Below are 18,480 nucleotides of genomic sequence, written 5' to 3'. Positions count from 1 at the left end.
CCTCATATGTGTGCTGAACACCATCTATTTCATGTTTCCTTGTTCTCTATGTTATTTGATTTTAAACAAAATTCTCTGATATAGTGTTGTTCTCATTTTATTTGAGTTCCTGTGACCCTTTCATTGCTTTGGTTAAATTTTGTAGTGGTCTACCTTTCCTTTCTGCACTTTTACTGCTTTGTACCTCTGTGACTATTGTTGTTCCCATTCTCAGTCAGAATGTCTTTTGCCAGTATAGCAACGGAGTTTATTTTATCTGATTCTCTCATCCGGGAGCCAAAGGATTTGCGGGCCAAGGGCTTGCGCTTAGAACTGGCCACTGATCGAATGATTAAATTTATCTCTGTGGGACTCCCTCTTCTCCTGGTCTCAGCTGCACTGGCGAAAGAAATCTCTCTGAGTGAGTTTCAATCCATTTCACTTAACTAGCTTTAAAATGATCACTGAATGGTTCATTAATCAATGGTTAAATGTTAGCTAATAAGCATTAATAATGAGCTAATTGATAATTAAGGCATTACTGATAGTTCATGCTTACTGAATAATGGTAAGATTGATTCTAGTTAGTTAATATATTGTTAATGCATTGTTAATGCTTCCTAAATGGCTAGTTAATGCATAGTTGATGGTCAGTTCATACTTGGTTAATGCATTATGCCTGTTGAATTATATCTAATAATCAGTTAAAGCTTTTAAATGGCTAGTTAATGGCTGTTTAATGAAGCACAATAAACTAGGAATGTTGCAACAGGAGAAGGTAATTTAATCCATTTAAATTGGTTTGTTTTTGTCTGCCTTTACCGGATCTTTTGAAGTGCTTATTCTACCTGTTGTGACAACAGTCATAAAGGTATTTATTTGAGCTGTTGGTAACGGTTACCAACTCCCCTTATACAACCAGGGGTAGTGTTATCAGCCTCTCAAGACTGTTCTGCTATTCAATTAGATCATGCCTGATTTGTACCTTAACTCAATTTTCCTGCCCTTGTTTCACATCCCTTAATACACTTATCAACAAAAATCTATTGATCTCAGTCCTGAAAATTTCAATTGACCCCCAACATCCAGAGCCTTTTGAGGGAGAGACTTCCAGTTTTCTATAAGATAAAAGCAAAAAACTGCGGATGCTGGAAATCCAAAACAAAAATAAAAATATCTGAAAAACTCAGCAGGTCTGGCAGCATCTGTGGAGAGGAACACAGTTAACGTTTCGAGTCCATATAACTCTTCAACAGAACTAAGTAAAAATAGAAAAGAGGTGAAATATAAGCTAGTTTAAGGCTGGGGTAGAGCTGGATAAAGGGCCAGTGATAGGTGGAGATCACCAAAAAATGTCATAGACAAAAGGACAAAGAGATATTGAAGGTGGTGATATTATCTAAGGAATTTGCTAATTAAGGGTGAAAGCAGGACAAGCAAGGTACAGATAGCCCTAGTGCGGGTGGGGTGGGGTGGGGTGAAGGGAAGGGATTGAAATAGGCTAAAAGGTAGAGATAAAACAATGGATGGAAATACATTTAAAAATAATGGAAATAGGTGGGAAAAGAAAATCTATATAAATTATTGGGAAAAAATGCGGGGATCGGAAAGTGGGTGGGGATGGAGGAGAGAATTCATGATCTAAAATTGTTGAACTCAATATTCAGTACGGAAGGCTGTAAAGTGCCTAGTTGGAAGATGAGGTGCTGTTCCTCCAGTTTGTGTTGGGCTTCACTGGAACAATGCAGCAGGCCAAGGGCGAACATGTGGGCATGAGAGCAGGGTGGAGTGTTGAAATGGCAAGCGACAGGGAGGTCTGGGTAATGCTTGTGGACAGACCGAAGGTGTTCTGCAAAGCGGTCACTCAGTCTGCATTTGGTCTCTCCAATGTAGAGGAAACCGCATTGGGAGCAACGAATGCAGTAGACTAAATTGAGGGAAATGCAAGTGAAATGCTGCTTCACTTGAAAGGAGTGTTTGGGCCATTGGACGGTGAGGAGGGGGGAAGTAAAGGAGCAAGTGTTGCACCTTCTGCGGTTGCATGGGAAGGTGCCGTGGGAGGGAGTTGAGGTGTAGAGGGTGATGGAGGAGTGGACCAGGGTGTCCCGGAGGGAACAATCCCTGCGAAATGCCACCGGGGGGTGAAGGGAAGATGTGTTTGATGGTGGCATCATGCTGGAGTTGGCGGAAATGGCGGAGGATGATCCTTTGAATGCGGAGGCTGGTAGGGTAATAAGTGAGGACAAGGGGGACCCTATCATGTTTCTGGGAGGGAGAGGAAGGTGTGAGGGCGGATGCGCGGGAGATGGGCCGGACACGGTTGAGGGCCCTGTCAACCACCATTGGTGGAAAACCTCGGTTAAGGAAGGAGGACGACATGTCAGAGGAACTGTTTTTGAAAGTGCATCATCAGAACAGATGTGACGGAGGCGAAGGAACTGAGAGAATGGGATGGAGTCCTTACAGGAAGCGGGGTGTGAGGAGCTGTAGTCGAGGGAGCTGTGGGAGTCGGTAGGCTGGTAATGAATATTGGTGGACAGTCTATCACCAGAAATTGAGACAGAGAGTTCAAGGAAGGGAAGGGAAGTGTCAGAGATGGACCATGTGAAAATGATGGAGGGGTGGAAATTGGAAGCAAAATTAATAAATTTTTCCAGGTCCAGACGAGAGCATGAAACAGCACCGAAATAATCATCGATGTACTGGAGAAAGAGTTGTGGGAGGGGGCCGGGTTAGGACTGGAACAAGGAATGTTTCACATACCCCATAAAGAGACAGACATAGCTGGGGCCCATGCAGGTACCCATAGCCACACCTTTTATTTGGAGGAAGTGAGAGGAGTTTAAGGAGAAATTGTTCAGTGTGAGAACAAGTTCAGCCAGACGGAGGAGAGTAGAGAGTAGTGGTGGATGGGGATTGTTCGGGCCTCTGTTCAAGGAAGAAGCAGAGAGCCATCAGACCATCCCCATCCCATAGTACCCAAAAATCTCTTAATCTTAGGGCGGAATCATGCACTCCCGTTTGAGGTGGGCATCATAGCAGGTGGGAGCAGAAAATATCGGAAGGTCGCAAAAATTGGTTTCACATCGTCGTAAAATCAATTTGTGATCGTCCACAATGACGGGGCCATGTTTCCCGCCACCACATGTCGGGAACCTAATTTCAATACGTTAGAATCTCATTATAAGCCCTGCTCAGCAGAATCATCCTTCCATGCTGGATCATGAGCTCACGTCGGCATGATTGCACATCGATGCGTTTCACAACTGTACATAAGCGACGTGGGCCTGGCGCTTCACTCGGGACTTCAATGTTTGTTTGCCTACCTTGCCTCTGGCAACACGTGGTCATCATACCAGGCTTCACAGGCAGCACCACATCACTTTTAGGGGGGCTCACCTACCAGACCGGCCGTAAGGTGGGGGTAGCTTTTCAATGGCTATAGGACTAGTGCTTGCTTGGGGAAGGGGGAGAAGTGGCCTCAGGCAAAGGAAGAGGCTGCAGGGTGGGGGCTATACTGGGGAAGGGGAATATCCCAGTGTGTGTGTGTGTGTGTGTGTGTGTGTGGGGGGGGGGGGCACATGTAGATCTGTGAAAATGGCGTCAAGATGGTGAGAGCTGAGGTGAGGCCAGATGGAGATGTTCATGTGAGAGAGTGAGTGGTGATGTCCCTTGAGCTGCGTTGAGTGAGATGCCAGTGAATGTGTGATGGGCTTGTGATTGTGAGAGTTTAGAATGATGAGATGGTTGCCTTACCCTGGCAGCAAGGTTGAGATCATTCATCCTCTTTCTGCACTGGATGGCCAACCTCTTCTGTGCAATGTTGGCAGTGACTACCACTGCCACCGCCTCCCAAGCCAGAGATTGGTGAGATTGCTGGCCTCCAAAAGACATTCCAGCGATGAGTCACTGAACTCTTCTTGGCGTTCAGGGTCATGTCTTCACTAGAGCAGTCCTGGGCTGCAAGCATTGAGAATTGTGGGCAGGTGCGTTTAGATATGGCACTGGGAGTGAGGAATCGGTGAGGTTAACGGCATGGAAGGCGATTCAGAGTCTGCCCGCCTGCAAGATGATGTGTGACTGCATAATTAATCAGGTAGGAAGTGGACAATACAGTGCGAAAACCCACCATTGTAGCCGGTAGGTAAAATGTTGCTTTTCACGTCCACTACCCGTACTTAGTGCAATTCTGGGACAATTCTGCCTTTAGTCTTGAATATACTCAATGTGTAACCACAGCTCTCTAGGGTAGAGAATTTCAAAGGTTCGTAACACTGTGACAGGAGCAATTTCTCCTCATCCCCTTATCCTGAGACTATGAGCCCTATCTTTAGATTCTTTAGACAGGGGAAACAACCTGTTAGCATCTACCCTGTCCAACTCTCTTAGAATCTTATGTGTTTCAGGGACATTACCTCTCATTCTTCCAAACTTCAAAGAATACAGGTCCACGTTACTCAATCTCTCCTCAGATGACAGCCCTTTCATCCCAGGAATCAATCTGATGAACATTTTTTGCACACCTTCTTAAGGCAAGTAAATTCTTCCTTAGGTAGGGGGACCAAAACTGCAACACACAGTACTTCAAGCATGATTTCACCAAAGCCCTGTATAATTGCTCTTTACTCATACTCCAACCCCTTACAGTAAAAGCCAATTTGCTCACTGTACCTTCATGTTAACTTTCTGTGATTTGTACACAAGCACTCCAAAATCTGTCTGCATACCAACATTTACCAACGTCTCACCTTTTAGGAAATATTCAATTTTTCCATTCTTCCTGCCAAAGAGGCAAGTTTCATACCCTCCACATTACGCTCCATCTTACTTCTTGCCCAATCACTTCACCCGTTTATATTCTTTTGCAGTTCCTTCCCAGTTTTCTTTCCCTCCTATTGTCAGCAAACTTGAATACATTACATTCTGTTCCCTCATTGAAGTCACTGATGTAGTTTGATCTTTACGGCACTCCACTAGTTACATCTTGCCATCTGGAAAGTGATCCATTTAATTCTACTCTATTTTCTATCTGTTAACCCATCCTCAAATCTAATTTTTGATGTTTGTTCCAGTCTTGATGAATCCTGCAAATATAACTCAACACACACTCTCTAGAAACATGGAGACATCTTTTAAAACATGACATGTGCAGAACAAACAGTGGTTTTTGGCAGGGGAGAGTTGGGTATGGAGGAACAAATGGAAAATATCTCAAAAGGTGGACAATCAAAATAATGAAACTAGACATGATGAAGGAAAATTGATGCCTCTGCGGATCAACCTAATCCTACAACCAGGGAAACAACAATATTGCCCAATCCCATGAGCTTAATCTTGTGTAATATCCTCTTTATGGCACCTTGAGGAGTGCCATCTGAAAATACAAATACATGTACACTACATCCACATCCCTTATCTAACCTGTGAGTTAGAGCCTCAAAAATCTTTTAGATTTATCAAAACATGATTTCCCTTTCTGTTGTTTATTCTACTTAGTCATATTGGGATACTCACAAAGTCTTGTTATCACATCCCTAATAACAGATTTTACGTTCCGATGACTGACTTCAGGCTAACTGGTCTATAGCTTCCTGTTTTCCCTCCCACTCCTTTCTCAAACAGTAGAGTTATGTTTGCTACATTACAATTCATGGGGACCATTCCAGAATCTAAGGATTTCTGGAAGATCAACCCTGCAGTCACTTGTTTTAAAACCCAGGATGCAGGCCATCACGATCAAGGGATTTGTCGCTCTTTAGTCCCACTAATTTCTCCAGCACCTTTTTTTTTAGTGATATTAATTACTTTAAGTTCACTACTCTCACTGACCCTTGGTTCTCCAGTATGTTCTTTGTGTCTTCTACTGTGCAGCTTGAAGACATACACAAAATATATTTAACGTCTCTGCCACTTTCTTATTTGCCACTATAATTTCTTCTATCTCTCCCTCTAATCTCTTCCTTTTTTCCCGTACTTGTAAAACCTCTTATGATAATTCTTGCTAGTTTACTGCCATATTGTACTTTTTTCCTCTGCAATAATGCTTTGGTCATTCTTTGCTGATTTTTTAAATCCTCCAAATCCTCAGGCCTAGTACCATTTCCGGCAACATTGTAAGCCTCTTTTAATCTAAAACACTCTAGTTAGCCATGGTTACTAATTAACCCAGTCTCATTACACAATACCAGATCTAAAATAGCCTGTTCCACAACTGGCTCCTCGACACATTGCTCTAGAAAACTGTCTCAAATGCATTCCATGAACTCGTCTTCCAAGCTACTTTTGCCAATTTTGTTTGCCTAGTCTATAAAATTTAATAAAATTACAGCATGATTATTACATGCTTCTCCAATTTCCTGATATATACTCAATCCAACAATATGGTTATTGCTAGGGGCCTGACAACCTACTCCTTCCAGTATTTTCTGCTCTTGTGACTTTACATCCTGATTTGCTGGGCTAAGATACTTCCATTACCTTTATCACATCCTTTATGATCAGAGCTCACCCATGTCCTTTTCCATTTTGGTTATCTTTTCCCCAAGTCACATACTCAGGAATACGTAGTTTGCAATGTTGAACACCTTGAAACCATGTCTCAACAATGGCTACAAGATCAAACTCATTTATCTCTTTCTTTTGTGTGCCACTAATTCATTTATCTTGTTATAAGTGCTTCATGTATTCAGATATAGCACCTTTAATTTTAAGTTTTTACTATTTTGCCCTGCTGTTGCTTTGGTCACTAATGCTCATTATTTAACTCTCTGTCTGTTCCTGACACAGTCTGCTTCATTTCACCTAAATCACAGGTCTGATTTTTCCTTCCAGTGTCAGGAAAACTGAAATTGTGACTCTTTCTGGGTTTCAAACACCCCCCACAACCTCACACCCCACTGGGGGTGAAGTACTCACAGCCCCTGATTTTCAGAGGCAAGCTGCTAATTGGCCGGCAGGCAGGTTGCCTGGCCAATTTATGGCCACAGGGTGGAAATGGAGGCAGGTTTGGGCAAGCATTGGCCTCATTTAAACACATCATGATGCCATTAATAAATTACTGTTTGACTGAAGAAACGGATGCATCTTTAATTGGAGAAGAAAGGCAGGGGGCTGGCACCTTGGGCAGGGTTGCCTCTTGCTTCTCTGGCTTTCGAAGCTGGAGGACCAATAGGAGGCCTTCCAGCATGGAAAGAGCTGCAGCCTGTTGTTCCAGATAAAAGAGAGAGGGTGTTTTCATCGTGAAGTGTCCTCTCAGCAACTTTTAAAAAATTAAATAAAAATGAGCACAGACACCAGGCCACCATGTTCGGGTTGGTCTTAAGGCCTCTTAACACTAAGACATTTGTGTTGTATGTGATACCACTAAACACGTAACAGATCTCTCGGCCCATGTACTCTCAGAAAATGAGGAGTTTGTTCTTATGCATGGTTTCAATTTTGGTATGCCTTCATCCCAAATCAAATGGGAAGAGATATTTGCTGAGTTCGAGCTCCTCTACTCCCAACTACCTCGCTACAAACCAGAGTCCACTGAAGAAGCTGAATTCTTGAAAGTGTGCCTAGCTGATCTAGCGCAGCATTTGAGGGATTCCAAATGACCAGGCTGACTTTCACATGCAACGCGAATGTCTTACAGCATTATGAGGCCTTAAGACATTCACATCAGTAAACCTGACAAAGAGACGGGAATAGTCATCCTTACAAGCATGACTATATCAACAAAATGCACGCCATTCTTAATGGCAGGTCTAAATTCGTATCCACTGGACCTGCTGCTCAATATGGCTGGACAGCCTTGCTCGAAAGTAAGCTAAAAAATAATGCCTGCTGGACTTGGGTAAGAGCGATGAACTACCGGAACAGTACCTCATTGTAGTGGCACATGGCCCTATCTCTGGTGTTTCTGTACATAGGACATGGTGCAGTTTCCTACAGCACTGCAAAAAGAAAAAAAATAGTATATTTGTAAAATGAGCATTTTGTTATATTGTGCTCTCTGCTGCCCTCTCTGTTGAATAGGTGTAAATAAAGTTCATACAATAATGGCTGCCTGCAGCTGAGCATGTGTTCGTCTTACTAAGTGCAATAACGACAAAAGACTTGCATTTATATGGCACCTTTCATGGCCACAGGATGTCCCAAAGTGCTTTATAGCCAATTAAATACTTCTGAAATATAGCTACTCTGCTTGAATATATGACAGGGTCTGTTGATATATATGACAGGGTTTGTCCTCATGGTTCGCTACGTCCACGTATATATGGGCCGCCCATATACGCCCATACGACACAAAAAGTGATGTCCCTTTACGCTCTGTCTTATCTGTGACCGGTTCTGCACAATATGAATTGGCCAAAAGGTTGGGTGAATTTTAACAATCAGTTTTGACCAAGTTTTCCACATACACAGTGAAGGACTTCCACATTTGCAAAGGCCATACAGATCTTGCATATCGATAGCAATGCTATGTCCATGTGCTCATTTGACATTACTAGGCTATTCACCAATGTTTCACTTAAGGAGGCCATAGATATTTGCGCTGCAGCACTATATCATGGCAATCTAGACCCACCACCATTGCATTAATCAAAATTCATGGAACTTATGGACTCGGCAACTCGTGCAGTTGAGTTCAGTTTTAATGATACCATGTATGCCCAAATACATCCTCTCTAGGCCCACAGCTCACAAACAACTTTGTTTGGTTCCATGAGAAATGTGTCTTCAATAGAATGACACCTAACTTCCCACCCCTTGAATATTTCTGATATGTGGATGATACATTTGCAGCTGCATGTAATAATTTCCTTACATGTCTTAATGGGCTCCATCCTGTGCTCAAATTCACCTTTGAAATGGAGCAGTCAAATTAACTCCCCTTCGTTGACATACTAGTCAAGAAATCTGCCGGGGGTTGTCTACCATGGTCTACCGCAAGCCTACCTTCACTGGTCAATATACACGTTGGGATTCTTACAGTTCCACATAAGATTGGTCTTATTGGCAACCTCATAGGGCCCAAGCCATTTGCTCACCATGTAAGTTTGATGCTGAAATAGGGCACATCAAAGGCATCTGCAGGATAACGGCTACCCTGATCAGATCATTTTGCGCTGTATATCACGCAAACTCATGAATGGGCTAAGGCCATCACGTTCAGCCCTGAAGAGTGCCCAGTCTATCTCAGATTACCCTGGAAGGGAAAGGTATCTCAAAAATTTGAGCAACAGGTGAAACTAGCTGTTTCACACTGCTACTCTGCAGTAGCAACACGAGTGGCATTCACCACTAACAGGATGCCGCCATCAAGCCAAAAAGACATTCTACCTCGCACACAAATGAGCAATGTGGTAGATGAATTTCAGAGCCAGTGTGATGATAGGTATGTAGGCCGTACACCCCAAAGACTGGTGGATCATATCAAACAGCATGTCTCAGCTGCTGTTCGCAATGAGCAGGGTACAGACCGTACGCAACCTGCCCTGCTTGCAAAATTCAAAACACAGTGTCCAACATTAGATGTGATTCTGTGATTGGACAACATTTGCTAAATAATCCTCAGTGTGCTAAGAATTACACTGACAGCCAATTTAAGATTGTCAGTCAGACTCACAGTGTAGTGCATTTGTGTGTACTGGAAACTACCTATATTAACACACAGGGCCCTGTTCTTTGCAGACAGAAAGAACACGTACACGCATTGCACCTATTTCAGCTAAACAAAGTAAGTGACAGACATTAGCTGACTCATTCCTCAGGGAAATGCCTTGACCAATCAGGATCAAGCTGCCTGGTTTAAATTTCAAGCAATGCTTGGCAGTTAATTGTCAGTCACCATCACTGGTGCATTCTCCATAGCAACACCTCTACCAATCAGAGTCCACTTGCTAACCAATCAGAACTCTCTTCACATACAGTATAAATTGATGTTTTCCCTTTATATTGGTGTTCTTGCAAAGTGTCCTGATGAGTGCAAGATGAAAAGCTTTGACATGTCTCTTTTTAAATTAACCGTCCCAAAATCTTTCATAATTATCAAAACATCCTTAACTTTCTTACGATAATGAAAAAAAGATCACCTAGTTTTTGAGCCTTTATCATCACCACCAATTCTCAGCCCAGTACCATCATAACGGTTCTGATACTTGAAGGAATTGTTGGGTTGCCAAAAGCTACACAATATACTTCAATTGTGGTGTAACTAACAACTTGTACAAACAAAATTTCAGTTGCTAGCCTTTATATTTAGTGGCCCTGTGTATAAAATCCAGTAATAATTTTCGTTTTCTACCTACATCCCACCTTTTCATTGGAATCTGATAGCTGAAAGGTGGAGGTTACTGAGCACTGTCCTGGGCTCCAGTGTGATTGACTGATCAGTAATGCACCACTGCTAGCCTTGCCATGTGCTCTAGGCTGGTGTGTGATTGGTTGATCAGGAATAATCAGGAGACTTACAGCCAGACTCAGAAACAAGGAATGCAGATGAAAAATCATACTTTCATTATCTATTTTTCAGAATCACAAATCACTTGTTTTCCTCCCAGTAACTTCTCGCTGAAGCAGGCCACTTATGTGGATTTGTACTGTTGGGAGACTCTACTCCATCGTCATCTCCAAACCAGTGGCAGCGTGCAGACATCACTCTGGATTCACAAGGTACTAAGCACACCGGGCACTGGTGTCCAATATTAACCCTTTACCAACATTGAACGTGAGATTGAAATAGAACAGTTCATCTTTGTACATTGAAGGGATTACTTTAGCGAAAGAGTGAAAACTGATACCAAATGTTACTGTGCTAATAAGACTGTTTGAAAGTCTGGATTTAATATGCAATTTTGGGTCTACTTAGTGATTACCATGATTTAAACTTGTCTGGAGACGTTAAAACAGACATCTGTAGGTTTAGCACTCACATATTGATTAGATGCAATTGCCATTGAGTAGTTTATAAGGGGTCCATCCTTGCACTTCCACTAAAGGCTTTAAGTACCCTGACACTCAGCAGCAGGTTTCAGGATGGCTCAGGGACTGATGTAAAGGGTGCACAGATTCTCGGACCAGGGACTGGAATCCTGGTACAAGTGGTCCAGAATTGGAAGGATGCCGTCTACATCCTGTTCCTTTCTCTTGCAGCAGTTGGTGCTTCCATTTCTCCAAAAGGCCACACCCTAGCAAGACACCTATGGCCAAGAATTCTCCTTGCTCTCGTGATTCCTACAGTTCTCATTCTCTTTATGTGCAGTCCTCAGAGAATTTCTGGAATAAATGTTGATAAAATGTTGATGAGGTCTTGGCGAAATATGCCAGTCTCCCAATTTCTCAAAATTCCTGTTCAAATCTCCAACAGCAAGTGAACAGTGAAAGCTAAGCATAACTTTAAGTGCTTAATCTGTATTTGACTTGCACTGAAAAAGATGGGGGGATACCAAAGTGCTCTCTGCCTCTTTGAACACCAACCAATAATATACTGTCTAGGCTAAAAGTGGCGCCGTCTAGTATTTGTGAACCGATTGCTGCTTGCAATCCTCACCAATAAATTGTTTACTCCTGTTCAATTAGTCGCTGTTCGGAGAGGAGTTTAATTGAAACGTTAGCCACGAAAATGCCATGTAGCCTCATTAATGAACACTAGCAGACAATTCAGTTATCATTCAGAGCTGTAACAATCCTCCATTCCTAACACACTTCAATTCCTTCACCAAGATGGTGAACTAAAGGCAAGCTAAATCAATGTTGGAGCTCAAATTTTGATCACTTCAGAGACTCTAGTGCATTTTCTGGGGAAAATTTCTCCCTGAGCCTCCACAACATTGTTATATGCATAAGAAATCCTGACATATTGCACCTTGATAACACTCTTTTAGTCACCTTTTTATATATATACATTCTTGATAGCTCCTCTAAAATGCCAATGTATATGTGTATATATCGTTTCTAACATACATGTATATAAATATACATATATTCTATAAGTTAGAAAGGATTATCTGAGGGATGTTAAAGATTAGTTCTGCTGTAAAACTGTAGGTGTTCGAAGAAGCTGATTTAAATATCTCATGGTTCTAATTGTAAATCTCACGATGCTGCAACAAATCTCTCACAATCTCACATTGTATTTAATGCTCCTGCACTGCATATTTCATGACCTTATGTTAGACATTTCATGGTATGCATTTGATATGTTATGGCCTGTGTGCATAGATCTAAACTAGTTCTGTGTTCACCATATGAGCAACTAGTTGTCACTTTGATCCTGTGTACCTCCTGACCCCATCTATTTCATGTCTAGTTCCTCTCTAGTCTTCCTAACTTCTGTTATTCACATTGTCCAAACCTCCACTCCCTTTATCTTGATGCTGCTGACCCATTCCTCCAGCACCACCAGCCCATGAACTGCCTCTCCAATCTTTTTTTCTTCAATGTTCCTATGGTCCATAATTGCCTACTCTCACAGCAGCAACTCCAACAGTGCATCCCACTTTCTGATGCACGATCCATCAACTTAGTGCTAGGGCCACAAAACCTCAACCACAACCCCACAATTATCATAAAAACAAAAAAAACTGCAGATGCTGGAAATCCAAAACAAAAACAGAATTACCTGGAAAAACTCAGCAGGTCTGGCAGCATTGGCGGAGAAGAAAAGAGTTGACGTTTCGAGTCCTCATGAACCTTCGACAGAACTTGAGTTCGAGTCCAAGAAAGAGTTGAAATATAAGCTGGTTTAAGGTGTGTGGGGGGGTGCGGAGAGAGAGAGAGAGAGAAGTGGAGGGGGGGGGTGTGGTTGTAGGGACAAACAAGCAGTGATAGAAGCAGAGGATCAAAAGATGTCAACAACAATAGAACAAAAGAACACATAGGTGTTAAAGTTGGTGATATTATCTAAACAAATGTGCTAATTAAGAATGGATGGTAGGGCACTCAAGGTATAGCTCTAGTGGGGGTGGGGAGAGCATAAAGGATTTTAAGATATTTAAAAATAATGGAAATAGGTGGGAAAAGAAAAATCTATATAAATTATTGGAAAAACAAGGAAGGGGGAAACAGAAAGGGGGTGGGGATGGGGGAGGGAGCTCACGACCTAAAGTTGTTGAATTCAATATTCAGTCCGGAAGGCTGTAAAGTGCCTAGTCGGAAGATGAGGTGTTGTTCCTCCAGTTTGCGTTGGGCTTCACTGGAACAATGCAGCAAGCCAAGGACAGACATGTGGGCAAGAGAGCAGGGTGGAGTGTTAAAATGGCAAGCGACAGGGACGTTTGGGTCATTCTTGCGGACAGACCGCAGGTGTTTTGCAAAGTGGTCACCCAGTTTACGTTTGGTCTCTCCAATGTAGAGGAGACCACATTGGGAGCAACAAATGCAGTAGACTAAGTTGGGGGAAATGCAAGTGAAATGCTGCTTCACTTGAAAGGAGTGTTTGGGCCCTTGGACGGTGAGGAGAGAGGAAGTGAAGGGGCAGGTGTTGTATCTTTTGCGTGGGCATGGGGTGGTGCCACGGGAGGGGGTTGAGGAGTAGGGGGTGATGGAGGAGTGGACCAGGGTGTCCCGGAGGGAGCGATCCCTACGGAATGCCGATAGGGGGGGTGAAGGGAAGATGTGTTTGGTGGTGGCATCATGCTGGAGTTGGCGGAAATGGCAGAGGATGATCCTTTGAATGCGGAGGCTGGTGGGGTGATAAGTGAGGACAAGGGGGACCCTATCATGTTTCTGGGAGGGAGGAGAAGGCGTGAGGGCGGATGCGCAGGAGATGGGCCGGACACGGTTGAGGGCCCTGTCAACAACCGTGGGTGGAAAACCTCGGTTAAGGAAGGAGGAGGACATGTCAGAGGAACATGTTTTTGAAGGTGGCATCATCGGAACAGATGCGACGGAGGCGAAGGAACTGAGAGAATGGGATGGAGTCCTTACAGGAAGCGGGGTGTGAGGAGCTGTAGTCGAGGTAGCTGTGGGAGTCGGTGGGTTTGTAATGGATATTGGTGGACAGTCTATCACCAGAGATTGAGACAGAGAGGTCAAGGAAGGGAAGGGAAGTGTCAGAGATGGACCACGTGAAAATGATGGAGGGGTGGAGATTGGAAGCAAAATTAATAAATTTTTCCAAGTCCTGACGAGAGCATGAAGCGGCACCGAAGTAATCATTGATGTACCGGAGAAAGAGTTGTGGAAGGGGGCCGGAGTAGGACTGAAAGAAGGAATGTTCCACATACCCCATAAAGAGACAGGCATAGCTGGGGCCCATGCGGGTACCCATAGCCACACCTTTTATTTGGAGGAAGTGAGAGGAGTTGAAGGAGAAATTGTTCAGCGTGAGAACAAGTTCAGCCAGACGGAGGAGAGGAGTGTTGGATGGGGATTGTTCGGGCCTCTGTTTGAGGAAGAAGCTAAGGGCCCTCAGACCATCCTGGTGGGGGATGGAGGTGTAGAGGGATTGGACTTCCGTGGTGAAGAGGAAGCGGTTGGGGCCAGGGAACTGGAAATTGTTGATGTGACATAAGGTGTCAGAGGAATCACGGATGTAGGTGGGAAGGGACTGGACAAGGGGAGAGAGAAGGGAGTCAAGATAACGAGAAATGAGTTCTGTGGGGCAGGAGCAAGCTGAGATGATCGGTCTACCGGGGCAGTTCTGTTTGTGGATTTTGGGTAGGAGATAGAAGCGGGCCGTCCGAGGTTGGGCGACTATCAGGTTGGAAGCTGTGGGAGGAAGATCCCCAGAGGAGATGAGGTCAGTGACAGTCCTGGAAACAATGGCTTGATGTTCAGTGGTGGGGTCATGGTCCAGGGAGAGGTAGGAGGAAGTGTCTGCGAGTTGACGCTCAGCCTCCGCGAGGTAGAGGTCAGTGCACCAGACAACAACAGCACCACCCTTGTCAGCGGGTTTGATGACAACGTCAGGGTTGGACCTGAGAGAATGGAGTGCAGTAAGTTCAGAGAGAGACAGGTTAGAATGGGTGAGAGGAGCAGAGAAATTGAAACGACTAATGTCGCGCCGACAGTTCTCAATGAAAAGATCAAGAGAAGGTAAGAATCCAGAGGGAGGGGTCCAGGTGGAGGGAGAATATTGGAGATGGGTAAAAGGATCCGTTGAACTGGGAGAGGACACCTGCCCAAAGAAGTGAGCCCGGAGACGAAGACGGCGGAAGAAGAGTTCAGCATCGTGCCGAGCCCGAAATTCATTGAGGTGAGGGTGTAAGGGTATGAAACTAAGTCCTTTGTTGAGCACTGAACGTTCAGCATCGGAGATGGGAAAGTCAGGGGGTATAGTGAATACACGGCTGGGGTTGGGATTGGAAGATGGGGTGGGGACGGAGGGACAGGCAGGGGTGGAGGGTCCTAGATGGGTGTTGGTGCCGATGAGTTGTTGGAGCTTGCGTTCCTTAGCACTTGAGAGAAAGAGAAAAAGTTTCTTGTTGAGGCGTCGGATGAGCCGAAGAATAAAATGAAACTGGGGGCACGCGCAGCTTTGAAAAAGGGTACGGCGGTGCTGCTGGAGGGAGAGGTCGAGTGTGTTCATATGGCGGCGCATGGCACTGAGTGTGGATTTCAGAATGTGACGGGAACAGCAGTCCGAGAAACGTTTTATGTCCCGGAGATACCCGTAATCCTGGGTGGGTTCGAAACATAAGGGGTGGAATTTCAGTTGAAATCCACGTGGGATAAGTCGGAGACGGAGACAGTCACTGAGAAAGGAGATATGGCTGTGAAAGCGGGTTTTAGTAAACACCTTGTCAAACACCAGGAGGGAAATGGAAAGCAATGATCGTTCACTTCCAAGGGCAATTTCTGACCACCACCCCTGCCCCTTCATTGTGGGTTTCCTATTGCCTATCACTGCAGGTCACCCTGTAAAATGGTTTATGTCTTGCAATCTATTTATATCCTCACTATCTCTGTATGAATCCATCATCCTACACCTAAACAAAATGTGGCTCACTGATACTACCTCCTTCCCTCACCAACACTGCCCCATATAGGCATGATGTTAATGGTTCTCTTCACTCGGTCCAATCTTCTGTCTTTACTGTTCGGATATCTTCTTATTTGAACCCTCATCTCCATCATGCTATTCCCACAATTTCCTCATTGTCTACTACCTCCCAAATAAGAAAGGGAAATAAAGATAGAAATGAAGGACAGAAAAGTAGGAAGCAAAAGTGGAAGGCAGAGAAAACAAGGGCTAGCAGCAAATAAGGCCATAGTCCAAAAATAATGCATAAAAATGTTAAAAAGACAAATCTAAAGGCACTGTATCTGAATGCATAGAGCATTTGCAATAAGGTAGACAAATTAACAGCGCAAAACAAGGGCTAGCAGCAAATAAGGCCATAGTCCAAAAATAATGCATAAAAATGTTAAAAAGACAAATCTAAAGGCACTGTATCTGAATGCATAGAGCATTTGCAATAAGGTAGACAAATTAACAGCGCAAATAGATGTGAATGGGTACGATATGATTGCGATTACGAAGAAATGGCTGGAGGGTGTCCAAGACTGTGAACTGAATATCAAAGGGTATTCGCTATTTAGGAAGGACAAGCAAAAAGTAAAAGGAGGTGGGGTGGCATTGTTAGTCAAGGATGAAATCAGTGCAATAGTGAGAAAGGAAGTTGACTCAGAAAATATAGACGTAGAATCAGTCTGGGTAGAGATAAGAAACAACAAGGGGCAAAAAACATTAATGGGAGTTGTCTATAGGCCTCCAAACAGTAGTAGTAAGCAGGGGATTAGAGATGCATGTAACAAGGGTGCTACTGTAATCATGGGTGACTTTAATATACATATAGACTGGCAAACCAAATTAGTATGGCGGATGAATTCCTGGAGTGCATACAAGATGGTATTTTAGATTAGTACATCGAGGAACAAACTAGGGAACAGTCTATTCTAGATTTGGTATTGTGCAATGAGAAGGGATTATTTAATAATATTGTTGTGCTGGGTCCTTGAGGGAAGAGTGATCATAATATGATGAAATTCTTCATGAGGATGGAAAGTGAAGTAGTCCAATTTGAAACGAGGGCCCTAAATCTAAACAAAGGAAGCTATAAAGGTCTGAGGGGTGAGTTGGCTGCGACAGATTGGGGATAAATGGCATGACGGTGGATAGGCAATGGCTAATATTTAAGGAGCAAATGCATGTTTTGCAACAGTTATATATTCCTTTCTGGCATAAAAACACAACAAAGTGGCCAAACCATGGCTAACAAAAGAAATTAAGGTTAGTATTAGATCCAAAGAGGATCATATAAAGTTGCTAGAAAAAGTAGCAAGCTTGAGGATTGGGAGCAGTTTAGAATTCAGTAAAGGAGGAGCAAGTGATTGATTAAGAGGGGAAACATAGAGTATTACAGTAAATTTGCAAGAACATAAAAGCAGATTGTAGAAGTTTCTATAAGTATGTAAAAAGAAAAAGATTAGTGCAGGCAAATGTAGGTCCCTTACAGTAAGAAATAGGTGAAATTATAATGGAGAACAAGGAAATGGCAGAACAATTAAACCCAAAATTCTATAGATTCTGGAATGGTTCCTGAAGATTAGAAAATGTCACCCCACTATTTAAGAAGGGAAAACAGTGAACTACAGACCTGTTAGCTTTACATCAGTAGCAGGGAAAATGCTAGAATCAATTATAAAGGATGTGATAAATGGATAATCATGATTTGATTGGGCATAGTCAGCATGGATTTGCGAATGGGAAATCATGTTTGACAAACTTGTTGGAGTTTTCTGAGGATCTAACTAACAAATTTGATAAAGGACAGTGGATGGATGTACTCTACTTAGATTTTCAAAAGGCTTTTGATAAAGTCCCCCACAGGAGGTTGATTAGCAAAATAAAAGCACATGGGATAGGATGTAATATACTGGTATGGATTAAGAATTGGCTAACAGAAAACAGAGTAGGAACAAACGGGTCATTCTCACATTGGCAGGCTGTGACTAGTGGGGTACTGCAAGGATCAGTACTTGGGCCCAAGCTGTTCACAATATATATCAATGATTTGAATGTGGGGACTAAATATAATACTTCCAAGTTCATGGATGATACAAAATTAGGTGGAAATATGAGGAAGATGTAAAGCGGCTACAGGAGGATTTGGACAGATTTAGTGAGTGGGCAAGAACATGGCAAATGGAATATATTGGAGAAAAATGTGAGGTTATCGACTTTAGTAGAAGGAACAGATGTGCAGAGTATTTCCTATATGGTAAGAGATTAGAAAGTGCAGATGTACAAAGGGACCTGGGTGTCCTTGTCCATAAGTTACTGAAAGTGCAGGTGCAGCAGGCAATTTGGAAGGCTAATGGGATGTTAGCCTTTATTGCAACAGGATTTGAGGGCAGGAGTAATGAAGTCTCAATTCAATGGAAGCTTGGTTATACTGCACCTAGATTATTGTTTGCAGTTTTGGTCCCCTTACCTCAGAAAGGATATTATTGCCATAGAGGGGGGTGCAACGAAGATTCACCAGGCTTGTTCCAGGAATGGTGGGACTG

The 18,480-nt window shown here is 43.3% G+C and overlaps 1 protein-coding gene across 1 annotated transcript in view; it reads left to right on the top strand.

Moving 5' to 3' along the window:
• Window positions 1-219: 219 nt before the first annotated feature.
• The window catches only part of panx3 (pannexin 3), a 49,966-nt gene continuing 31,705 nt past the window's right edge, over window positions 220-18,480 (top strand). Inside the window, exons 1-2 of the mRNA XM_041174507.1 lie at window positions 220-400; window positions 10,499-10,638. Coding sequence (XP_041030441.1) covers window positions 220-400; window positions 10,499-10,638 — 321 coding nt within the window. The remainder of the gene's footprint in view (window positions 401-10,498; window positions 10,639-18,480) is intronic.

Source organism: Carcharodon carcharias, chromosome 25 (assembly GCF_017639515.1).
Source record: "Carcharodon carcharias isolate sCarCar2 chromosome 25, sCarCar2.pri, whole genome shotgun sequence".
Lineage (NCBI taxonomy): Eukaryota > Metazoa > Chordata > Chondrichthyes > Lamniformes > Lamnidae > Carcharodon > Carcharodon carcharias.
The sequence above is the reverse complement of the archived record's forward strand: the minus strand, read 5'-3'. Positions and strand labels throughout refer to the sequence as shown.